General features: G+C 37.3%; 1 protein-coding gene across 1 annotated transcript in view; it reads left to right on the forward strand.

Moving 5' to 3' along the window:
• Positions 1-25,798, forward strand: part of LOC148869650 (uncharacterized) — a 39,110-nt gene extending 13,312 nt beyond the window's left edge. Inside the window, exons 4-8 of the mRNA XM_088970383.1 lie at positions 6,536-6,613; positions 8,092-8,168; positions 8,277-8,343; positions 8,446-8,553; positions 25,394-25,798. Of these exons, the coding sequence (XP_088826509.1) occupies positions 6,536-6,613; positions 8,092-8,168; positions 8,277-8,343; positions 8,446-8,553; positions 25,394-25,423 (360 nt within the window). The 3' untranslated portion in view covers positions 25,424-25,798. The remainder of the gene's footprint in view (positions 1-6,535; positions 6,614-8,091; positions 8,169-8,276; positions 8,344-8,445; positions 8,554-25,393) is intronic.
• The last annotated feature ends 843 nt before the right edge of the window (positions 25,799-26,641 follow it).

The raw sequence follows: 26,641 nt of genomic DNA on the forward strand, positions 1-26,641 counted from the left end.
CTATCAGTTGCATCAACCAATTCATGCATGCTCCCCGAGATACTCATATGGCACCAGCAAAGCGAATCCTATGTTATTTGAAGGGCTCCCCAGGAAAGGGAATTCTGTTTGCCAAGCATGGCCATATGAAATTTGAAGCCTATACTGATGCTGACTGGGCTGAAAACATTGATGACAGAAGATCTACTTCTGGGTATTGCAGCTTGGTGGTTGGTAATATTGTTTCTTGGAGAAGCAAGAAACAATTTGTTGTTGCTTGATATTTAGCAGAAGCAGAATGCAGAGCCATGGCACATGGAGTTTTTGAATTATTGTGGTTAAAATCATTGGAGGAATTGGGGATTGAGCATGACAAGCCAATGATGTTATATTGTGATAATCAGGCCGCCATCAACATTGCTCACAACCTAGTACAACATGACAAAACTAAGCATATTGAAGTTGATAGACACTTCATTCGAGAAAGAGTGGCTTCCGGTGAAGTACGTCTTCCTTTCATCACCTCTGAAGGACAGTTAGTAGATTTTCTCACCAAGGGCATTCCCAAGGCGAAACTTCAGCATGATACTGACAAGCTTGGCATGATTGACATCTATGCTCAGCTTGAGGGGGAGTGTAGAGAAGATGGGCCGAATGGCCCATAGGCTGTTTATCATTTCTTATTTTTTTATGTTCTTTGCTGTAATGGGCTTTATTTTGGGCCTATTCTTTCTATGTTATGTTCTTTTAATTTCTTGCCCAACTAAGGGCCTCTTTGTAAATTATTAAAGTTTAACTTAATAAAGTAGTGTTAGGGGGTAAGAGGAGAGATTAAGGTTTGAAATTCTCATTCTCTGAACCCTTATTGCTGCCATCTTCTTCTTCACCTTCTCTTCCTTAGAAGAATGATTTCTGCTGTTTTATTCTGATTTCTGCATCTATTCTAAACAGTCCTTTATTCTCAAAGACTGTTTTTCTTCTTATATATATAACCCATCAAAAGTTGGAACCAATGTTTTGAAAATTGTAATCGTTTCATAAATTGTAGAGAAATTTGAGTCGAAACGAATCGAATCGTGAATAGTATCGTAAATCGTAAGATTATTTTTATTTAATACAAACTTGTCAAAATAAATAAATATAGATATATTAAAAGGCTAAATGTATATGGGAAAGTGATTTTACCCTATTTTTTATCTATATCTACCATTTATGTACTTAAAACAATAGAATTTATCACTTATACAATAGAAGCCTAAGATGATATAATCATGTTTGACTTGAAAATCAAACAAATCTAAATACAATGGCCCTTTAACTTACATATGATAAAAAATAAACTCAATTTCTAATCTTGAATAATGTAAATACGTCATTTCCTAGTAAGGGCTTTAAAAAAAGTCTTCCATGGCAAAACTAAACTTAAAAAAAAAAAAACAAAGTAGAGAAATAATTCTTAATTGAATTTATTTGAATTGTAGTGAATCGTAAAAATCGTAAGATTTATGAATCAAATCATAGGACTCAATGATTTTTGTAGAAAAGGTTCAAACATAAAATTCGAATCTAAACCCTTGGCATTCATGATTCAAATCATTAATTGTATCGTAAACTGTAAGATTTTGACAACATTGTTTGGAACCATGAGAACATGCTGGATTTTAGTGAATATGAAACATAGCCATCCAAATTCTTAAGATACTAAGGGTTTGGAAGGAGGTCGCACAGTCCTCTAGAGGAAAATGGAGTGGAAACCCCCACAAGGCTATAAAGTGAAGCTGAGCTTTGATGGAAGCTCCTGGGTATGGAAGGAATATGTGGGGCAATTAGAAACTTGGAGGGCAGGTTATTGGCACTTTATTCAAGGCCAATTGGTGTGGCTAATTCCATAAAGGCTGAATTGATGGCTTTACTACATGGTCTTAGATTAGCTAAGCAATTGGGATTTAGGCAGTTGGAGGTGGAAGGGGACTCAAAAGTAATTATTTCATGGGTGAGATGTAATAGAAATATTCCTTGGGCCCTCTAGAATGCTTATAGAGAAGTTGAAAGGATTGCAAGAGAATTGGTTGCTGAATTCAAGTGGGTCAGAAGAAGGGCAAATGGGCTAGCAGACTCACTTGTTAAACAAGGGGTAGCAAGGCAGCAATTGTTTTGGGATCTTTGTAACATAATTCCGTCATTGGGGATGACTCCATGGTTATCAAATTGCATTGCTTTTTACATATAATTAATCAATATAATCAAGTATCTATTGATCAACAGAAAAAATTTGTTGAGATACTTACATTGAACAAATCAATACAAGAATGTCTCACAATGAGAAGGATGAACAATTTTTTGGTTGTGTTCTATGTAAAGCGGATGGGGAGACTGGTTTTCACCTACTGGTGTCTTGCCAATTTGCGAGGTCAATTTGGGACTGAGCTTCCTCCTTATTTGGATGCAACTGGAATCCCCCATCAGACTTGCAGGGCCTTTTCTCCCCTACCTTTTTCAGGTGGCGGATAAAAAGGGGAAGGATAATGTGGAGAGGACTAAGGGCTACAGTATGTTGGACACTGTGGGAAGAAAGAAACTTCAGGATATTCTCAGAAACCCAGAGAGGAGCAGCAAATCTGAGGGCTATCATACATATTAGGGCGGTACAGTGGCTGAAATCTTTGGAACTATTCATAGATTACACTATGGATGACATGTTGAGGAAGTGGGGTGAAATTGCAAATTGCACACAGACCAAGTCAGTAATGAAAGTGGCTTGGACTCTCCCACCCAGTGGATTCTTGAAATTAAACTTTGATGGATGTAGTAGGGGAAATCCGGGACAATCGGGGATTGGAGGTGTTTTTAGGGACGAAAATGGGGTCATTTCTGCCATGTTCTCAGGCCCAATTGGAGTGGGTGACTCCTTTAGAGCTGAGATCTTTGCAGTTATGGAAGGAGTCCAGAAAGCTAAGGAGTTGAACATCAAGAAACTCATAATTGAAGGGGATTCAGAGGTGGTGATAGGGTGGCTGACTAAAGATCAAAATGGTTTATGGAAGTATAACAATGAGAGGAGGAAATTCATGTGGCTGGTGTGGGAGAAGGAAGTTAAGACATGTTGGGTCAAAAGATCGGCTAATTCCCTAGCTAACGGTTTAGCTAAACAAGGGGCAGAAAAGGATTCACTGTTTAGGGTTAAGCTGTAACTTTAGTGTCTTCTTTTCTCTTTTTCTTCTTTTTTCCTTTTATGAGGCTCTTAGTGGCTCTTGGAAGATAAGTGTGTTTGTCTTCCTCCTGTAAATTTTCTACTGATGATTTAATGAAAGTGTTATTGATAAAAAAAAAAGAAGAATTTTTTGGCTTACAAACTCAACATACAATCAAAGTCTAACTATCTATCCCAATCAAGGTTTTAAAAGGATAAAGGTGAGGTGGTTAGGTGTCAAGGAGGCAAGGCGTATGTGTTTTGGGTCTTTTTTCTTTTTCTTGGCAATGCTTGTTTGGATCCCCTTCGACTAGATAGGAGGATTTGGGTCCCCCATCCAAAAGGTTCTTTTTCTTGTGCTTCTTTTTTTTTTTTTTGGAAAATTCCACTTTAGTACCCTGAACTTTGGGGGTAGTGTCAAGTTAGTACCCGAACTTCCAAACGTGTCACTGTAATACCTAAACTTCAAAAAGTGTCTACCGTTAACTGGCCGTCAGTTATCTGTTGAAAATGTCAAAACTACCCTTCAAAAGAAGACACTGTTCATTGTCTTCTACCTTGAGACTGAACCGGTTGAGGTGTTTGAGATTCTAGACAAATGAAGTCATTGTCTTCTACCTTTAGATCTAAAACACATTCTTGTCTGGTTATTTCTTTGCTTCAAGTTATTGTTCCCTCTATCATATTTCATGTTTTTTCTCTCTTTTTCTTTGACGATAACTGATTCAGTCTCAAGGTAGAAGACAATGAACAGGGTCTTCTTTTGAAGGGTAGTTTTGACACAGATAACTGACGGTTGGTTAACGGCAGGAACCAACTTGACACTTTTTGAAAGTTTTGGTACTGCAATGACATGTTTGAAAGTTCAGGTATTAACTTGACACTACCCCTAAAGTTCAAGGTACTAAAGTGGAATTTTCCCCTTTTTTTTTACGAGTCCCTTTGTTCTTCTTCTGGTTAGAGGATTTTTTTTGGTTAAGTAGGTTTGGACTAGGCCTATTCCCCTTAAAATTGTGGTGTTTCGTTGGGAGGTGTTTCATGGAAAAATCAGTACTTTGGACTGTTTGTAGACAAAAAAGGCCATTTATTTGTTTGTTTCCTAAATGGTGTATTCTTTGTAAAGCTAATGGTGAGGATTGCTTCCACTTGCTAATATCTTGTTCTTTTGTTACAACTATTTGGAATTGGAGTTTTGCTTTGTTTGGATGTAGGTGGAGCTTACCTATAGATGTTAGTCTACTGTTCGATCTGTCTTTCTTCGTGTGGCCCACCAAAAGCGGGAGAAGCATGTGGGAATGTATTAGAACAGCTGCCCTTTGGACAATTTGGGAAGAAAGGAATGTAAGAATATTTCAAGAAAAAGAATGAAGTTTCTTAAATGTCAAGGATTGCATTTTGACAAGGACAATACATTGCTTGAGAACTTTGGATTCCTTCCGATTTTTTATCCTTCAATGACCTTTGAAGGAATTGGTCAACTGTGGCAATTAGCTCTTTCAGGAAGAATAGGGTCACTGTAGAGTGGGTTCCTCCTCTTGAAGGAAATGTAAAGTTGAGTTTTAATGGAAGTAGTCAAAGTAACCCGAGCCCCTTCGGAATAGGAGGGGTATTGAGAGATAAGGACTACAACATCTTAGCCTTATTCTCTGGCCCAGTGGGATTAGGAGACTCTAATAGGGCTGAATTATTAGCAGATATACAAGGTATTCAAATTGCAAATCAACTTGGTGTGAAGAATTTAATAATTAAAGGAGACTCTAGAGTTGTTGTGGGGTGGCTGGCAGATCCGGACTTGGTGGTTTGGTGCTACAATGATCTCTTAAAGAAAGCTAAGTGGTTAACAAGAAACATGAATATTAGCTTACATTGAGTGGGCAGGTCGGCAAATGCTTTGGCTGATTGTCTTGCTAAACAAGGGGCTAGCAGGGAAAAATCTGTACTGGTCTGCTTTGTAATGTCCTTTTAATGTCTTAATGTAATCTTCACTTATTAAGGAGAGAAGGAGAGGCTTGTAACAATCTTCATCTTTTGCTAATAAAATCATACTTCAATTATAAAAAAAAAAAAGTAAAATTCGAATATGAATGGTTCATATGTAAAACTTAATGTTTTTGCTTATTGTTGTTTGCAGTGATTTATGCATCTATTTTTATTTTTATTTTTCAACAATTATCTCATTATTTATATAGCATAAAATATCTCATCAGAAAATGCAAATGAAACCAAAAGTAAAGCATCGAAGTCCCCAAATATTTTTTCAGGTTTGCTGAGTCTGATACCTCTACCTCTCACCTGTGTCAGATTCTGACACTTGTATGAGTGTTGATGTAATGCCATTGTTAATTAATTTATTTTTACTTAATTACATATGATTGTTCATTACTGAGCCTGTTTTCTTCACTCTCTATCCCTGTACACATTGCTTGGTATAGTGGTAAACTCTCAGGCTGACTGCATGACAAGTCAGCAACCTATGATACCTGGATAAATACCTGTACATGCCTAGCGTACCAAGATGTTGCATGGATATTTTCTAGGCATACTCTATAGCGCTAATGTTTATAAAATATGTAAAGTAGTATGTTTTAACAAATTATACTATTAAATATATTTGTACCTTATAAATTTAATTAAATTTGGCAAGATATAAATATTGAGAAATGACATTTAGCTTCAAAAAACTAGATATAAATGCATGATATAAGCATATTATATGGGATCCCTGTACTTTTATCCCTGTCCAGGAGTTAAGGAAATGTAGAGTTGTATCCTCATTTCCTGTATCTGTGTCCATATCTGTATCTGTATCTGTATCTGTATCTGGGCATCATGGGTGAGAAAGGAGGTTTTCATCTGAGAGCAGCCACTTTGTCAGAAAAAAAAATTGAAGGTTAGTTCTGTGCAGGTAACAAATTGTTGGCGAAAGGGGGAGTGAATATTATAGGAATTGTACTTGGAGTCTAGAACACAGAAGTTTTAACATGTATTTTTTTTTTTTGTTCATTAACCTTGGAAACCCTACCATCACTGGCTAAGACAAAGGAAGATACTGCAGATTTGATCCTATAGTTCTTCATATTTACGGTTGTCATGAGATGGAGTTATTAAATTCCTAACGTTTACTTGTTTGTGGTGTTGAAAATTTGAAATTATGGATAACTTAATAGAATTTCCAAGCCTAGTTGGTATGTTGTATGGAAATTTACTCTTTTTTTTTGGTAAGCTGTGGAAATTTACTTTTCTGCCTTTAACAACTTCTAACATGAAACTTCCCTGAAACAAGTGTAAGTTGTGTCTAAGAGAACTGTATGGCAGGCTGATTGCCTTGTTATACTGATGCTTTTCTTTTCCCATTTGCCACCACAGGGAAACAGGAGGGAAACACGACTACTGGGAATTTTGTCATTTGTGCACAGTACAGTATGGAAGGTGTTGTTTGGAAAGGTGAGTGGATAAATTTTATTCTTTCTATTACATGCTGTATTTCAAAGTAAATACATATTCTTGCATATTTCTGTCTTCAAGAGCAATTATAAGTTGTGGCTGAATGGAATAAATGCACATTATTGTGTTTGTGTGTTTCTTGCTATAAGTTCTACTACTACGAGCTAAGCCATAAGGTGTATAAAATATGGGAAAATTCTATGTGCATCACTTCCATAAATTGTGCTAAATTGTTATCTTTTTGCAGAAAGAAAATTGGAAGCAGCCACCTTCTCCATGTTGTGCTCCAAATGAGTTTTACTTGTCCATAGGTGACCCTTGGTTTTTTCTGCTTTCTTCATATAAAAGAGATATGCTTAAGGTATTGAAGGAAGCAAGTGTTGATGGTAGATTAGCACTGCTTAAGTTGTTAAGAGGTTTCAACCTTAGTTCCCAAACCCATTCTAATGGGTAACACCCACTTTCATGGTGTGGATTGATGATAATGACATGAAATCACCCTAAATCTGTTCGTGAAAAGCTATGCATGCAAGTCTCGTGGTTATTGGGCAGTAATGTTAAATGCTCCATGGTGAATGCAAGCAAATAATAAAAAGAAGTAAGAATGCTTTAATTGAAGGTATAACCTCTAGAATGGCTCATTGGCTTAAGTCTCTGGAGATCTTCTCGGATTTCTCAGTTGATGTTTTCATCAGGAAGTGGCTTGCACATCATCACTCATCAGGGAAAACTGTAATTAACAAATTCTGGTTTCCACCTGATGAAGGCTCATGAACTTAATTTTGATGGCAGTATTATAGGGAATTCAGGGCCATCAAGTGTAGGAGGCATTTTTAGGAATGAATCAGGCCACATTGTTGCATTTTTCTCAGGCTCAATTGGCAGTAATGGAGGGAATACACAGAGCGAGGGATATGAATGTGAATAAATTGGTCATTGAAGAAGACCCGCAACTGGTGATAAGGTGGCTGCAGAATAATGAGAATGCTATTGGGTCTACAAAAATGAATTAAAAAAGTTTAATCGGCTAACTAGAGACATGGACGTAAGGCTCAATGGGCACAAAGGATGGCTAACAGTATGGCTGATTGATCAAATGTTTTGGGCACTGTTGTAAAAAGTAAGAGTGGGTTGGAGATGAGACACCTTATCTCCAATAGAGAAATTGAACATTTGTAATTCTCCTTGATTTAAGTCATTTAATGAAATTTGAAGTTATTGATCATCATCATAATAATAAGCAAATAATTTTAGATAAGAGAGCAAAAATGTAGAATATATAAAAAAGAGCCTAAATGAAGCTAGTATGCTTACGATGATTAGTACAACTATAGAACTATCCCTCCCAACCCTTGACTTAGTCAACTACGCTCATCTTTGTCTGGTCTCTATGTATCTTTGTCCTATATGGCTTTATGCTGAAAATTCATTTGTTCGGAGTAACAATTTTATCACTCTTCTTCTTGGTATAATATTAGGTTGCTGACTCACTTGAAAAGGGTACTGAACATGAAGATGAATACATGATCAGTGAGAAAGAGCTTCTTGTGAATCGGTAATGATTTTATCCTTCAATTATCTGTTATTTGTCTGTTAAATTGCCTGATACAAATTATATATTTGGAGGTTAAATTTTCACAATGATTTGCACCTTCTGTTGTAGGTTTATTTCAATACCCAAAGACATGGGGACATTTAATTGTGGGGCATTTGTTGCTGGAATTGTGAGGGTGAGTATATGATTCCATTAATTAATATCATGTTGGATTTGTTTCACCTTAAACTGATCATCCATTGGTTGAGGTCTCTAAAAAATTATTGGTTTTGTGAAGGGTGTCTTGGATGGTGCAGGTTTTCCAGCTGTAGTCACAGCTCATTTTGTACCTATGGAGGGCCAACAACGACCTAGAACCACCATTTTGATCAAATTTGCTGAAGAGGTGAAATCTACATATTTTTTCGTTTTTTTTTTTTTGTGTTTACTTCAATTAGAAGTTTCTTTTCTGCTTGAGTAGATCTTCATGGTAAATTGAATATTGCCTTCCTAAACAAACTATAGTTCATTTGGTGTTTTCTAAACAAAGTCTAGCCAATTTATTGTAATTTTCTCAAATGTAAACTATTTAATAAGATGGTGGAAGAAAAGAAGATGCCTGCTGATTGGAGAAACAATAGTATGGTGCCTATATTTAAGAACAAAGGTGATAAAAAAACTGTAATAATTATAGGGGAATTAAACTCATGAGCCTCACTGTGAAACTTTGGGAGTGAATAATTGAACAAAGATTATGACTTGAAACAAGTGTTTTAGAGAACCAATTTGGCTTTATGCTAGGGAGATCAACCATGGAAACTATATTTCTTTTAAGACAATTGATAGAAAAGTTCCGAGAGAAGAAAGACCTTCATATAGTGTTCATTAATTTAGAAAAGGTATGTGATAGAGTTCCTAGAGAGATAATATGGTGGGTTTTGGAAAAGAAAAGGGGTCCAAAGTAGGTATATAGACTTAATCAAGGATATGTTTGAGGGGGCAACACCAATGTTAGAACACTGGTTGGAGAGACTTGAATTTTACAATTGCGATGGGTTTTCACCAAGATTCTTAGCCCTTATCTATTTGCATTGATCATAGATGAATTGACTAAACATATATAGGAGAAAGTTCTATGGTGCATGCTGTTTGCAGATGACATTGTTTTAATTGATGATGTTAGAATTGTTAGAATTAGTTAACAAGGGCATTATTATCTTTTTCATGTTGTTTTCTCTCTTATGTCTGTTGTAACTTACCTAAGGGTATTGTAGTCATTTCAGCTTTAGTAGAATGCTAATACAATCTAGGTTGACAGTAAGGAGTGCAAATCGGATTTCTCCTTGCTAGTCTTTCCCTCCTCCTTCCCTTCCTATCTTCTTCTCTTTCCTTCTCCTATCCTTTTCTTTTCTTTATTAAAGTTGGAACATGGTATTAGAGCCTTGGGGTCGGCTGTACTATTCACGCTTCAACTCTTTGTGCTCTAGGAATAGAGAAGATTCTCTATCCTTTGTTGGAGAGGAAAAATACTTAAGAGGACTGATCGCCCATTTGGAAAAGAGGCTTTAATGCCTCATGTTGCAGTGTTGTGTGAGTTGGTGGTGTTTTTCTAAAAGCCCTCTATTCAGCAGTTCGAAGAGGGCAGCCTTGTGATGTCTTGAGTTGTGAGGTTGGTGCTCCTCAATGTGTGGTGTGATTTTGTAGTAGTTTGTGATGTGGTGACACCTTGTGGTGTGTAATGTTTCCCAAGTGTTTTTAAGGTAGAGGGTTGATGATTTTTGGATTTTCCTAAAGAAATAGTGTGTTACAGTAGTTGCATACCAGCTGTTTGACAGTTTGCCTAGGTGATAAATTAGTGATCTCTTCTCACTCATGGCTTCATCAAATAGTAGCACTAAACCTACAGTAGTTGTGCAATCAGATTTCATGCTTCTTAATTAACTATAGTGAAACTCAATGGTACTAATTATATTCCATGGGCCAAGTCAGTTAAGGTATCTCTCACTGCAAGAGGCAAGTTGAAGTATATCAAGAAGGGTACATTGAAAAATGAATCAGAAGGGTACAATGAATGGGTATAAGAGAATGCCCAAATTATGACATTACTTTGGAATAGTATGGACTATGGAGAATCACATTAGTGTGAACGTTATGTTTCTAGACATGACCAAGGAGATTTAGGACCATGCCAAGCAATTGTATTTTGGACAAGACAATGTCACAGGAATCTACCAGTTATACCAAGACTATTTTTCTCTTCAATAAGGGGATAAAAGTGTTGAAGAATACCATGCTTCTCTAAAAAGCTTAAGGAATGAGCTCAATGTTTGTCAACCCCTATCCACTTATTTGAAAACTCAATAAGAACAAAGAGAACATCTAGATGTGGCAAGATTTTTATCTGGGTTGAGGTCTGAATTTGAACCAGTGCGGGCCCAAATCTTAGGGAGTAGTGATCTTCCATCATTGTCTGAGGTTTTCTCCCACATAAGGAGAGCCTCAAATCCACATAGTGATCATCCCCCACCTTCAAAGAGATCAGCCGTTGTGGTTTCAGAGGAGGTTTTCTTGGTAGAAATATGCGTGGTAGAGGTGGAGGTAATGTGAGGGGTTTTGGCCGTGGGCCCAAAGGTGCATGAGGAGGTGGTATAGAGGTTGGTGGTGGTCGTAGTGCAGTAGTGGTAGTGGTTGTGGTTCAGCTCGTGAGTGCTCACATTGTGGATGAGAAGGTCACACAATCAACTTTTGTTATGATCTTTATGGCCCTTCATCTTCTTGGGCTAACCATGCAATGGTGGAAGGTGACTTTGGGAGTTTTCGTGTGACTAAAGATGCTCCTGGTTCCAATGTTAGTAAGGATAAAGACATAGTCTCAATCTCACGTGAGTATGAAAAGCTTTGCCAGTCTGCCTCTTCTAGTTATGCCACTGCTACACTTGTGAAGTCAAGTAGTGCTTGCCTTGTTTCTAGTTCTTCACCTTCACCCTGGGTAATTGATTATGGAGCCTCAGACCACATGATTGGTTCCTCAGATATGTTTGTATCCCTGTCACCACCTTCTACCTCTCAAACTGTTACCTTAGCTAATGGCTCTTCTGCTATTATTGGTACCAGTAATGTGTCTCTTGGTTTTGACCTTAGTTGGAAGGCTCTTCATTCCTCTCTTACACCACACCAATGGCATTATCGTCTTGGTTATCCTTCTCTACGTGTTTTGAAAAAGCAAGTCCCAACTTTGGAGTCTCTAACTCAATTAGATTGTAAGTCATGTTAGTTAAGTAAACATCATAGGGTGTCTTTTGTTCCTATGGATGATAAGAGAGTCTTGAGTCCTTTTGCTTTAGTCCACTCAGATGTTTGGGATCCTAGTCATGTGTCCTTATAGTGGATTTGGATATTTTGTAACATTTATTGATGACTATTCAAGAATGACATGGATTTACTTAATGAAGGATCGTTTAGAATTGTTCTTTATTTTTTCTATCTTTTCATGCTGAGATAAGGAATTAGTTTGGTGTAATGCATTAAAGTGTTTCGTTCTGATAATGCCAGGGAATACTTTCATAATAATTATCAGTCTTATCTTGACTCTCATGGTATTATACATTAGTCCTCATGTTCACACACTCCTTAGCAAAATGGTGTCGCTGAGAGGAAAAATCATCTTGTAATTGAAACTGCTCGGGCCTTGTTGATTCAAATGTCAATCCCTAAAATCTATTGGAGTGATGCAGTTCTCACCTCTCGTTTTCTGATAAACCGTATGCCCTCTTCAGTCCTAGATGGTGAGTCACTTTTCTCCATCTTGTTTCCTTCCACTTCGCCTTTCTTTCTTCCTCCTCATGTGTTTGGTTGTGTATTTTGTTCACAAATTAGATCCAAGCCATGATAAACTTGACTCTAGAGTTATTAAATGTGTTTTTCTTGGTTATTCTCGTACTCAAAAAGGTTACAAGTGTTATGATCCTGTTTTACGGAAAGCTTTTGTTGCTCCAGATGTTACCTTCTTTGAGAGTTTACCCTTTTTCTATGGACGTGAACATTCTCCTTCTATTCCTCTTCCCTCTGACTTTGGTGATGTCTTTATTCCCTTGCTTACTGTAGAGGAGCCTATTCGACCATCTATTCACAGAGTGTACTCTAGACATGATAAAATAGAATTGTCGCCAGTAGTTGATTCAGCTCCAACTTCTGACATGCCACTAGAGTCTTTGTTGTTGACAGATCCACCATCCCCAGATCTTGATCTTCCTATTGCTCTTCGTAAGGTTAAGCATACTTGCACAGATCGTCCCCTTTCTCGGTATGTCTCTTTCACATCAATGTTTCATTTCCCTTCTATCTTCTGTTTCTCTATCGTGTTCTCTACAGGAAGCTCTCTTATCTCCTAATTGGAAGAAGGCGATGCATGAAGAATTTTATATAGTTTCCAATCAAAAAGATAATAATAATGAAGAATTTCATGCTTTTCATCCCCTTTCTCGATATGCTGTCTTTGGTTGTCGATGGGTTTATATAGTTAAACACCGTTAAGATGGCAGTATTGAGTGATTCAAAGCTTGACTTGTTGCTAAGGGGTATACTCAGACCTATGTTGTGGACTATTAAGAAACTCTCTCCTGTGGATAAAATAGGTATTGTTCGAGTTCTCATTTCTTTAGCTACCCACTTTGATTGGCTCATGTTTCAGCTTGATGTTAAAAATGCTTCTCTATGGTGATTTTCAAGATTAGGTATATATGGAGCAACCCCTGGGTATGTTGCTCAAGGGGAGTTAGGAAAGGTGTGTTGATTAAAGAAGGCTATCTATGGGCTGAAGCAAGGTCGTTTTAGTAGTGTGGTGCAAGATTTTGGCTTGAAACAATGCAATGTTGATCACTTTGTGTTTAATAGGGACTCGTCATTTGGGAAAATCATTCTAGTAGTGTATGTTGATGATATTGTTCTCACTGGAAATGATACACATGGAATTGATGAGTTGAAATAGTTCCTACAACAACACTTTCAAACTAAAGATCTAGGAACCTTGAAGTACTTTCTTGAAATTGAGGTAGCTTAATCAAAGTGGAGAATCTCTTTGTCCCAACAAAAGTATGCTTTGGATATGTTGGATGAAACTGGGTTGGTGGGATCCAAGCTATTTGAAACTCCTATGGATCCCAATATGAAGATGACTGATAATCAGAGGGAGCCATTAGAAGACCCTACAAAGTATCGAAGACTAGTAGGCAAGTTGATCTATCTTACCATCACTAGGCCTGATATCTCCTTTAATGTTGGAGTCCTTAGTCAATTCATGCAGAATCCAACAACTACTCATTGGGATGGTATTATGAGGGTGCTGAAGTATCTAAAGGGTGCTCCTGGTTGAGGCCTTTTGTATAAAAAAGGGGGAGATATGTCTCTGGTAGGGAACTCTGATGCAATTTGGGCAGGGTCTCTGATGGACAGGAATTCTACTATAGGTTATTGTACCTTCTTGTGCAGAAATCTCGTTACTTGGAAGAGCAAGAAGTAGAGTGTGGTTGCTAGTAGTGTTGAAGCTGAATATAGGGCAATGGCCCATGCTACCTGTGAACTAGTTTGGTTGAAGCATCTCCTTCAGAAGATGAATATCACAATTTGTCAACCCATTAAATTGTTTTGTGACAACCAAGTTGCAACACATTGCCTCCAATCAAGTGTTTCATGAAATGACTAAACACATTGAAGTTGATTGCCATTTTGTGAGAGAGAGTGACAAGTAGAGAGGTTGTTACTCCCTATGTTAAATCTGAAGACCAAGTAGTTGATACTTTTACTAAAAGTGTGGGTCGCTCAAGGATGGATTATATTTGTAACAAGCTAGAACTTTATGATATATATTCTCCAGCTTAAGGGGGAGTGTTAGAATTAGTTAATAGGGGCATTATTGTCTTTTTCATGTTATTTTTTCTCTTATGTCTGCTATAACTTACCTAAGGGTATTGTAGTCATTTCAGCTCTAGTAAGTAGAATGCTAATACAACTTGGGTTGACAGTAAGGAGTGCAGATCAGATTTCTCCTTGCTAGTCTTCCCCTTTTCTTCTCTTTCTCTTCCTATCTTCTTTTCTCTCTTTCTCCTATCCTTTTCTTTACCTTTTCTTTTCTTTATTAACGTTGGAACAGATGAAACTAATGAAGGATTAAATGCAAAATTAGCTTATGGACAAATGGCTTAGAAACAAGTAGGACTAAAACAGAGTATATGACGTAAATTTAGTAATAATAGAAGTGCAAATGAGGATACACTTAGGATTGGAGACCAAGATATAACTCACTGTGACCATTTCTGGTCCCTTGGTTCAATAATTCATAACGAGGGAGAGATTGAGGAGGATATCACCCAAAGAATTAGAGTAGGATGGGCAGGGATGGCAACGGGGAAAGTTTGAGGAGGGTTTTGTAAATTTTAGACCCTACCCACCTCCCTAAACCTCTCAACCCGTACCTGCCCCAAAACCCATAGCAAGTTGGATTTTGAGAATCCAAGCCCTCCCCACACGTGAAAATGCAAAACCCTCCCCACATTCAAGGGTAGGGGCGGGTTGGGTTTAGAACCCGCATCTAATTTCCTTTTATTTCTTGTCATATACAAGTAATAAATAAGAAAAATAACATAAATAAACAAAGAACTTTCCAATTATTTGATTAAGGCATGTAAAAAACACATAAACTATCAATTGTCCTTCATGTAAAAATTAAAATATTATTAAATTCAAGACCTAGTACATAAAGTTGATATGCTTACCAACAATATGTGGGTCAGGGATGGTTAGGTTTAGCCTAATATTGTGCCCTACCCATACCTGTATGGGTTGTAGAATCCCAAAACCCTTCCCCGCCCCAAAACCCATTTTCAAGCAAAAAAACCCCGCCTCGTCAAGGCGGATAGGGGTCGGTACCCACCAGGTAGGGTAGAAATTGCAATCCCTAGGCAATACGGAGGGATGCACCTGGACTTTTATGTGATAGGTGGATGCCACTAACGTTAAAAAGAAAATTCTATAAAGTAGTTTTAAGGCCAGATATGTTTTATGGAGTAAATGTTGGGTAATCAAGAAACATGTCCAGAAAATGAGTGTAGCAGAAATGCAAATGTTAAGACAGATGAGTGGAAAAACTAGTAAGGATAGGATTACGAATGAAGTCATCCATACGAACTAGATGAAGTGATTTGTTTTGTGTATAGAAGACCACCAAAGCTCCAGTTAGAAGAAGTGATTTGTTACAAGTTGAAGGGGCTAGAGGAGCTGGGGGTAGAAGTAGTAAGAAATGATTTAGGCACTAATAATTTAACAGTGGATATGGCTTTAAATAGAGCGGATTGGCAAAACAGGATTCATGTAGCCGACCCCATGCAGTTGGGATAACGCATGGATGATGATGAGGCCTGAAGGAGTCCTGGAAATTAATCCTTGTGTTTTTTCGGAGTCCACCAACAACTTCCATCAATAGAATGTAGAATGTGTGATTCCCATTGTCTGCCTATGCTACTTCTGAAATTTTTATATGGTACTCTTGAATGTTTTCCCTAGAAAAACTATATATATATATAAGATTATAAGATTAAGATGTACCAGATGAAAGTTTTCCTTGATGGCTGATAAGAAGAAATTCTCATCAAAAGAAAATTATGAATTATAAGATTAAGATGTACCAGGAGTTGCAAAAGTCAGAATTTCTATACAATGCACTGCCTTCTATGCCTCTACAACTTATCCAATTAAAATTAATGAGCTAAAGATCCTTTTAGAGCTAATGACCAATCAATGAGAAACTTTTAGCTGCACAAAGATAGGCAAGTGAACTTAAAAAGATAATTGGTTCCTGTCTTTCCAAATATTCCAGCATATATAAAAAGGCACCATGGTCCATAAAGAAACATCATTGTAGCCTAAAGATAATGGAAGACCAGGCTTGAATAAATCCACAAACCAAAGCCAAGGGTACACGAATAAGCGTTAAAACAAGAGATGAAAAATTCTTGAAAGCAGTGAGGTAAAATGATGGAAAATATGTAAATGATCTGTTTACTCCTAACTGTCTTTGTGCATGCAACATCTATTTGGGATAGCCACCCTCTATAAAGTGCTCTGCCATGAGAACCTTGTCAAGAAGGATTAACCATGTAAAAAGATTCAATCTTAGGGGACATGGACACTGAACACCATATTAAACCAGCCTTCTGTGGCTGCATGAGGAAGTGAGGACGACTGAGAAAAATCTCACAGTGAATGGCAAAGGGCACAAACTCCCAAGGCATTTCATTACCAATCAAAAGCAGTTTATTTTATCATCTTGGACGTGGTTGTCAACTCAAAACAACTAAAAGAAAGAGACCGGGGGGGGTATCCCTCTATATCAATTTGTCTTCTTTGGTCAGTTGAATGTAACCTGAAGAAAGTAAGAATGCAATACAGTATGATACTGAGGAATTTATGAATTCTAAAGTTATCAATAGAATGAAAGTTTCTATACCAACTTGTGGTATTTTAACCAATGTTCAGAGAATTGGACTGGGCATAGAACCAGAAAAGGGAGCGATTCATAGGGAAGTTCAACTGCGGTCAAACCATGATGACACAACACACACACACAGGTTACATAAATACTATATATAATATGTTCTACAAATGATATCACACTTGTGTATATATTAAAGCAATATAAAACAATACACATAAAGAAAGAAATGGATTAATGGTAACAAAACAACACACATAAATAAAAGGTCATGGGTCCAAGTCTTGCCATTAGCATTTAAAAGTTTCCATTCATTTAGTGATCTGGGTGGTTTTATGAAATGAGACCGGTTCACTGGTTTTTTGGTTAAAATCTCCGGCCAGACGATTTATTTATGAGTTTCAGTTTTTATGGTATGACTGAACTGGCCAGGGGCCTAGTCATGGTTCAGCTGGTCTGACCAGATGGTCTGGTCTGGTTTTCTAAACACCGATTTTAACCAAGTCTCCTGTCTAGAATATGGAATTATGGATAACCACATTTTTGGGTATTGGTTGAGGCCTTTAATCAAGCACATACATGTGGAACACCAATGTTGTTACCTTGATTGTAAAGCTGATCATTTCCAGTCTTTAAAGTTTCTCTTGAAAATCCTTTGGCTGGAGCTTCCTTGTGTAAGACAATGGAATAGACACTGTGGGTTTAGGGTTTTGAAAGTTGATGGTGACAGAAGGGAGAACCCATTTTATGCTGTTAACTTGTAATCACCTTAGTATAAAACAAGCTCTTTGTTTCCACCTTCTTGTTTTGGCAACAGTTGCATGTCCTTCCATGCCCTAAACTTCTTGAGACGATGATAACAAATATTATGATCTATGATAGCCTAATGCACAACATAGTTGACATGCCTTCGAAGGACAATGTGTAGGGACAGCATTTAAGGAGTTGGAAGAAAAGTTTCACAGAAGAATAGGGAGAAAGTAAAAATTGGATAATGGTCTTGTTGGGTTTAATTTCAAATTTGACATGGATCTGGATAGATCGAGATCATCAGTCCTGTCTAGAGATGTTGTAGAGAGTGGAGAGGAAGTAGTTGATACGATATTTAAGAAAAATGTGGTGATAGAATTAGAGAGAATCAATGCTAGTGATAAGGATCAGAAGGCATGTGAGAGTTCCAATGTTGTAAGGCATTTTAGAAATCGGAAAAATCATCTTCCCGTTCAAGTGTTGAAAATTTTTGAGAGGATGAAAGGGGGCTTGTTTGGAGTTGGACCTAACAAGAAGGTAAAGAAAGTTCAGAAAGTAAGAGAAGAAATGGGGATCATGATCACAATGGGGTGTAATGAGAGATGAAACTGGTAATATTCTTTTCAGTTTCTCAGGCCCAATTAGACATGGAAATTCTCTCAGCTGAACTGTTGGCAGTCATGCAAGGGTTAAAACTGCTTTAGATTAAAGGGGTGGAAAGAAGTGGATGTTGAAGGAGATTGACAAACAGTTATCTCTTGGCTGAAGAATCAAGAAGAAATACCATGGAGGAAGAGGCCGATGGTAAGGCAGGCACTTTCCCAAGGGGATCCCTTGAACACCTCATTCAATTGGATACCTAGAAGTGCCAATGTGGTGGCAGACACACTGGCTAGAGCGGGAGTGTCAAAGGGTCATCTAGAGTGGGGTTGTCCAGCACCGGGCTGTTATCTGTAACTTGTTAGCCAGTGTGTGCCAATATGGTGGCAGACACACTGGCTGGAGCAGGAGTGTCAAAGGATCATCTAGAGTGGGGTTGTCCAGGACTGAGCTGTAATTTGTAACTATTTAGTTTTTCTTTGTTGCTGCTAGCTTTATTCTTGTAATTGTGTATTCTGGGATTGTTTATGTTTCATCAATGAATGGATTTTACTATTACTTATCAAAAATAAAAATCACGATGGTGATAATGTAAAATAATCAAGGGTTATTTTTGGGTGGTGGCAGTTGAAGTTTTTTTTTTTATCAATAACGATGAATTTTATTAAAATGTTGAGACGATTACATAGCAAGGGAGTTAAACAATCTTAACTCCCAAATACAGTCAAGGTACACCCAAAATATAAAGCAATTACAACACAGCCCAAAAAATAGAGTTTCTGTTCACTCCCTACCTAGCTAGACCATCTGCCAATGAATTTGCACTTCTCTTTACCTATGTACATTGAATTTCAAAGTCCTTTAAATTTCTTCTTTTCATTGCTGTAATTCCAAAGCCTAGAACTGTCCTCTTTTAGCCAGTTCACCACAATTTCATAATCTCCTTCTATGATCAATTTATTGATATTCATGTCTTTAGTCCTCTGTACCCCTTCAAGAGTTGCTAGTATTTCATCCCTCAAGGAGTCTCCCATCCCAATTGGACCAAAATACATGGCTAACAGGTTCCCTTTTTTATCTCTTATAACTCCCCCTATTCCAGATGGCCTTGGATTGGCCATACTGCTGCCATTGAAATTCAGTTTAGTAAAACCGTGAGGTGGAGGGGTCCAACAAGAACTCGGAACCTTCTTAGCTGAAGCTAATTCTGCAATCTCCTTCCACTTTCTTAGCAACTCATCTACTGAGAAATCTGCAAACATGTCCAAAGTTTGCAACCAATGTATCACCCTAATATGGGTAACCTCCAATATTACTTCCAAACTTCTCTCATTTTCTGAGAAAATCCGTGAGTTTCTCTCTTCCCAAATAGTCCAACAAACTGCAGCCCATCGCCACATAATCTTAGCCTTTTTTGTAGACCAGTTAGGAGTAGATGTGAATAAGCTTTGCACATTCAATGGGGGAGTCCACCTGCACCCAACAATACCATTCCCAAATGAATTTAGCAAACCGGCTGGAAATTAGTAAGTGGTACCTAGACTCACCATCAGCTTTACAGAGGACACACCAGTGAGGAGACAAACAACTATTGGGTATTTTCTTCTGAAGCAAATCTCCTATATTAACTCTTTTCAGAAAGGCTTCCCAATAGAAACTCCCAACCTTCGGAGGTATAGGTTGACACCACACCTTTTTAACAGGGAAGGACAATCCAAAAGAAGAAGGTTGTAATAGGGCTTTTAAGAATGAGGCACAAGTGAAGGAACCCGAGGGAGTGAGCGTCCAGATTCTACTGTCTGCCTTGGTTGGCTCCAGGAAGACCCCATCAAGGATGGATAGTAAAGTTAAAGTATAGCCTAATTCTCTGTCCCTGATGTCTCTTCTTAGACCCAAGTTCTAGCCAAACCTAGAAGTTGAGTTAGAAGGAACAAGAAAGGTGGAAACCAGTTCATTTTTAAGGGTAGAGATAGCAAAGAGAGCCGGAAATTGATCTTTTAAAGGAGAGTCCCTAACATGTTCCCAAAATTTAATGAGATTGCTTGAGTGCAAGTCATACCTGATCCAGGGAGAGAATAAGGGCAAACTAACTTGAATAGCTTTCCAAGGAGATGCTCTTGTAGTCCTTGCCAGAATCCTAGAGTCTCATCCATTGTTTGCAACCCATGAATACAACCCACTATATATATATATATTTTTTATCAATAACACTTTCATTAATTCATCAGTGGAAAATTTACAAGTGGAAGACAAACACACTTATCTTCCAAGAGTCACAAAGAGCTTCAAGAAAGGAAAAAAGAAAATACAAAGACACTAACGTTACAACTTAGCCCAAAACAATGAATCTCTTTCTGCCCCTTGTTTAGCTAAACCGTCAGCTAGGGAATTAGCAAATCTTTTAATCCAACATGTCTTAACTTCCATCTCCCGCACCAGCTACTTGAATTTCCTCTTCTCATTATTATACTTCCATAAATCATTTTTATCTTTAGTCAGCCACCCTATCACCACCTCTAAATCTCCATCAATTATAAGTTTTTTGATGTTTAATTCCTTAGCTTTCCGGACTCCTTCCATAACTGCACAGATCTCAGCTCTAAGGGAGTCACCCACTCCAATTGGGCCTGAGAACATAGCAGAGATGACCCCATTTTCATCCCTAAAAACACCCCCGATCCCCGATTGTCCTAGGTTTCCCCTTCTACATCCATCAAAGTTTAATTTCAAGAATCCACTAGGTGGTTGGGGGGGGGGGTTCCAAGCCACACTCGTTACTGACTTGGTTTGCGTGCAATTTGCAATTTCACCCCACTTCCTCAACATGTCAGCCACAGTGTAATCTGTGAATATTTCCAATGATTTCAGCCACTGTACCGCCCTAAAATGTACGATAGCCCTCAGATCTGCTGTTCCTCTCTGAGTTTCTAAGAATATTCTGGAGTTTCTTTCTTCCCACAGTGTCCAACATACTGCAGCCCTTAGTCCTCTCCACATTGTCCTTCCCCTTTTTAACCGCCACCTGAAAAAGGAAGGGGAGAAAAGGCCCTGCATGTCTGATGGGGGATTCCAGCTGCATCCAAATAAGGAGAAAGCCCAATCCCACAATGACCTCGCGAAGTGGCAAGACACCATTAGGTGAAAACCAATCTCCCCATCTTCTTTACACAGAACACACCACTGAGGTGACAAGCAAGTATTGGGTCTCTTCTTTTGGAGTAGATCACCAGTGTTGATTCTTTCCAGATAGGCTTCCCAACAAAAACTACCAACCCTAGGAGGTATAGCTCTGCACCAAACCTCACCAACAGGGAAAGGGGACAAGGTAGGACTGGTGGACTGACTTAAGACTTTGAAGAACGAAGCACAAGAGAAAATGCCATTGGGGGTAAGTGTCCAAATTCTAGAATCCGCCCTAGTGGGGTCTAAGACAACGCTATCAAGAAGTGCAAGAAGGCTCGAAATACAGTCGAAGTCTGAGTCCCTCAAATCCCTTCTTAGACCCAAGTTCCACCCAATCCCAGAAGTGAAAGAGGATGGGGTGGTGAAAGACGAGATCGGCTCATTTTTCAAATCAGAAAGAGCATACAAAGACGGAAACTGATCCTTTAGAGGGGTGCTTCCCACCTAGGTTTGTTCCAAAAATTTTATGGAGTTACCGGAATTCAAGTCATACCTGATATTAGGGAAGAAAACTGGTAGCAGGTCATGAATGGCTTTCCAAGGAGAATTGCTTGTGATCCTAGCTTTGATTCCAGCGTCCCATCCATTGTGCTCCAGCCCATGTATACTTGCCACTATTCTAGCCCATAGCTTCTCCTTCTCCATAGGAAACCTCCACAACCACTTCCCCAACAGTCATATTCCTTCTCCTAATACTCCCAAGCCCCAAACCACCACACGAATTACTCCTACACACTATTTCCCAGCTAACTCTATGATCCCTCTTCTCCTCTCCCGGCTCCCACAGGAAAATCTCCATTGAAAATCTCCTACACACTATTTCCCAGCCCATGAATACTACCCACTATCTTAACCCAAAGCTTTTCTTTCTCCATTGAAAATCTCTACAGCCATTTCCCGAGTGGTGCCAAGTTCCTATTCCTTATGTTCCCAATACCCAGACCTCCCTCCTTGCTCCTACGCGCAATTGGAGTTTCTTTGTTTGTTGGTATTATTTATCGTTGTCAGTTATATTTGTTTTAGGGTGGTGTTCATTTTGCCCAGGCATTTGGCTGTTTGCTGCTATGTTTTTGGTGTGATTATTTATTTAATTATTTTTATCATATTTGATGAGGTTTTTTGGGAGGGTTGAATTCTAATGAAGGCTTGCTCTGTATTCTCTTGGGAGACTATTTGTTTCCCTTCTTGTAATTTCCTTTTCTTAATAAAATTATATTTTATCATAAAAAATGGACATGGTTCACAATTTTGATATTGATGGGTGTTTCACCATACATCTATGGGGATATTTTCCTGGTTCTGCTTAGATATTTTGAAAATCTAAACAAATTAGGAGAAATTACTAAGAATGTGGAATTTGCTAATGAAACTTCATGGCTAGTTAGAAAGGAGTACATTTTTTTTTTGATAGATAACAGTAAAAAAAATTATTACTGAAATAAAATGTAACAAACAGGACCACCAAGTGCATTACAATTATACTTTATACACCAAGTGTATAATTGCACATTTGAAAATGAAAAAAATGAAGTAAACAACTATGTGCATCAAATAGGAGAAGATTAAGAGACGTAGGTGGTGTTCGGTGCTGCGTCCATCTCATGGATGGACCGTTTCGGTCCCTTCCATAGGATGAAAGTGGTATTCGGTTTATTATGGATGGGACTGGCCCACAATACCAGTCCTGTCCAAACTCCAATTTCTCATCCACCGATTTTTCTTGTGGATGTTTCGGAGCCAAGCTATGGATGATCTGAATATTTGACATGGTGCATTTCATCCACTAATTAGTGCATAATTTTTTTTGTTACATTTCATTAGAATTAAATATTTTTCTTATGATTGTAAGTTTAAATTTTTGTGATTTATCATTTTTCGTATATTTTAGTAACTATTATTCTTTTTATTAATTTTTATTAAAATTTATAATTTTATTATTCCAAGATAATAAATATTATTATGACTTATATATATATTTTTTAATTTTAATGTGTTTTATTATTAGATATATTCATATTTATATATTTTATCCTCTGAAATTTGTCATATATAACTTATATTTTTTATATTTATTAAGAAATACATATTAACATTTTATTTTAACAATTGTTATTTTGTATTATTTTTTCTATTTATCTTATTTATAAAATATAATTTTTACACCCGATTGACTGTGAAGATCATCTTGCAAGTTGTATGTGAGATGTATGGAATTAATACACAAGGTGTGGATTAGTCCACACCACATTTGATAGAGCACTCCTTTGGGTGTGGACCGTCTCAGTCCATACAGTTTGTCCACAAGATAAAGCGCTTGCAAACGATGGCATCACCACCCTATTTCTCATCCATGTTACAGAACACACCCTTAAATAGCTATCTTTCTGTCTTCCTTTTGGTCTTTTAGCCATATTTTCTTTTATACGTATGTCATTCGCTTGCTATTTTGATTGTCTATCTTTTTTGTTACTATATGTTATTGATTTGGATCCTCTTGTATTTGTGCATTTTTTTTTTCTTTTTCTTTTTCTCTTTTTTTTTTATAGTGTGACTTATTAAGTGAATCACATTTAGAATAGTAAGCCATTCATCCAATCAAAGAATCCCCCTTTTTTCTTTTAGGAAAAGTTCCCCAAAATTTTTTGATGATTTTAACAAAATATCATAAAGTTAGATGATATTCTAACATTTTAAATCTTAGATGCTTAATTCATCAATGAAATTCGAAATATCCCTGATATATTGTCAATGCATCCGATATATAAAGGGAAAAGGATTCATAAAATACTTCTAACAACCCCATTGGGTGTATCCAATCTCATGTACTCCTTTAATTTTTAATAAAAGGGAAAATTCCCAATCAGTACCCTGTGCTTTGGCTCGAGTGACAATTTGGTACCCGAACTTTAAAATGCGACAATCCAGTACCTGAACTTTCAAAATGTGGCAATCCAGTACCTGTTGTTAACCAGTTCGTTAATCAGCCGTTAAGTGACATTTGAAAAGTCAAAATTGCCCTTCGAATGCCATCTAATTCTCTTTATCAACGATTCAAACATTGACAAAAAACTGAACAGTCCCAAATCCTTCCCTCTTCTATTCAAAAAAGTTTGTGACTGTTTAGAAGAATCTAGAATTTGGAACTGTTCATTTTATTGTTAATGTTTGGATGGTTGATAAAGAGAATTAGATGGCATTCTTAGGGCATTTTTGACTTTTCAAATGTCACTTAATGGCTGATTAATGGACTGGTTAACAGGAGGTACTGGATTGTCACATTTTGAAAGTTCGGTACTGGATTGTTGCATTTTAAAGTTTGGGTACCAAATCGTCACTCGAGCCAAAGTACAGGGTACTGATCGGGAATTTTCCCTTAATAAAATTCTGTCAGTTATTCATAAAAAAGGTTTACAAAATATTTTGTATCATCCCCTAGAAAAATGGGAATATTTTTCCAAATTATGCCAATATTGCAAAACATTTTAGGGATACCAACTTTGCCACAAACCGAACATGTTTTCATGGATACAAATATGAGTATCATGCTTTTATAATGAATTTATATCTAGCTTTTGAAGCTGTGTCACTTCTTTGTATCTTGCTATGATTTATTAAATTGATAATATATACAGATTTTTATAGTATGATTTGAAGTGTTAATGCTATTGATTATTTGTAGAAGTGCCCATGCAGTATCCATGTCATATCAGGTACATATAGTGTCAACACCGGTATGTTGGGTATGTGTAGGTATCCAGTTACCGGTATCATATGTTGCAATTAGACATCTTCAACCAGTGAAATGTTCACATGAATATGTAATACTGGCCATTGATGTGCCGTTTTGTTTCTTCCAAAAATATACTTCGCCTAAGTTCATTTCTTTTCCAACTTGCACCTCTTTTTCTTTCCATTACTAGACTACTAGTCGGTATTGTGGACAGAAGAAGCCATGAGAGAATCTAGCTTTTACGAAAGTCCTTTACAGCTCTTAGAAATAAATGGTTGGTTCATTTGTAGTTAATGTATTCAACTCCCTAAATATAGTGAATTGTAGTTGTTGCATGTTTTTGAGAATTTTTATCCATTGGAGGTGGTGGTTGATTTCTTTTTCATTCAAAACATCCTGCCTTGCAAAGAAACATAAACACTACCCCGTAAACCCGAGTTATTTTATGCTGATTATGTGTCAGGTGATCTGAGTTATTTTATGTTGATTATGTTTCAGGTACTTAGAAGAGAGGCAAGGTTTAGTTGATATTTGAATCAGAATGAAACAAGATGGTTAACTTCATAGCTGGTTAGTTGGATATGAAGTAGGGCCTTCCCTGTCAACTCCTGCAGGCATTTTATTTTTAGGGGTTAGCTTCTCACCTCCGTGGTGCAACCTCAATGCAATCGAGCGCTATCTTGCGGATTTAGTGTAGAAGCTATTTCAGTTATGCTAGGAGGGTGTTTGCATGTACTTTCTGCCTTCCTCTCGGTGTTTGTATTAATTCTGGTTCTGTTTTTTAAGATGCACCAATTGCATTGCTATTTTTCTAGATTTTATTTTAGCATTTCTGATTGTACCCCTTATTGTTCATCTTGTTCTAAATGAATTAAGAATATATGAAAAAAGGAGTTAATAGAACTATAGGTCTGATGATTACATTTGATTCATTGAAGCTATGATAGTCATTTCGGGTGTCAAGAGTGGAACAACTGGCTTTAAATTAACAGTTTGCTCTTTTTTTTTTTTTTTTGCAACATTAATTTGGGTTGAGTTATCCTAAATCTAACCCGAATATTGCTTTGATGCCTTGGACAACCTGATCCAACTCAAACCGGACATGTGTTCATGTTTATATAGACATCCATGGATGTATTTATACTGCCGAACCAAGGTTTGGGTTAGGTTTGGATTGACCTCAATCTGACGTTCTCACCTAACCTGCCCCAATTTGCACCGTTATGATAGACAATATTTGTAGGGTACCAATAAAAATGTCCATTGCCCCAATATCAATCCATCTTATTTGGGTCTTGGGAGGGATAGACTGGATATGGACTTGATCTTCGGCATTTGATATATATTCACATAAGTGGCAACTTTTACAGTGAACTCAATTCTCCTGTTTGTCAGCCTGAGATTTTACTCTTATATGATTATATCAAGCAATGGCCCCTTTTACAGTACCATTTAGGATTTAGCTGAAAGCCTGCAACACCTTAATGTCATTTACACTATGAATCACAGGAATGGAGTTGTTTTATATTGTACGATAAAGTGCTATAGCATTGCGTTAGGGTGTGTTTGTTTGTGATGCAGATGTGAATCAGATAGAAAAATTGCATCCCGTTCAGTTTTGCATCTATTTATTTCTAAATGTGATTTGCACTCTTACCTGGTGCAAAATTTATACTGTCTCAAATGCAATCCATTAGTGGCGTAAATTTTGCATATGAAAAACTGATGCAAAATTTGCACCACTTC

The sequence above is a fragment of the Nelumbo lutea genome, chromosome 2 (assembly GCF_056320005.1).
Source record: "Nelumbo lutea isolate HS-2025 chromosome 2, American lotus-T2T, whole genome shotgun sequence".
NCBI lineage: Eukaryota > Viridiplantae > Streptophyta > Magnoliopsida > Proteales > Nelumbonaceae > Nelumbo > Nelumbo lutea.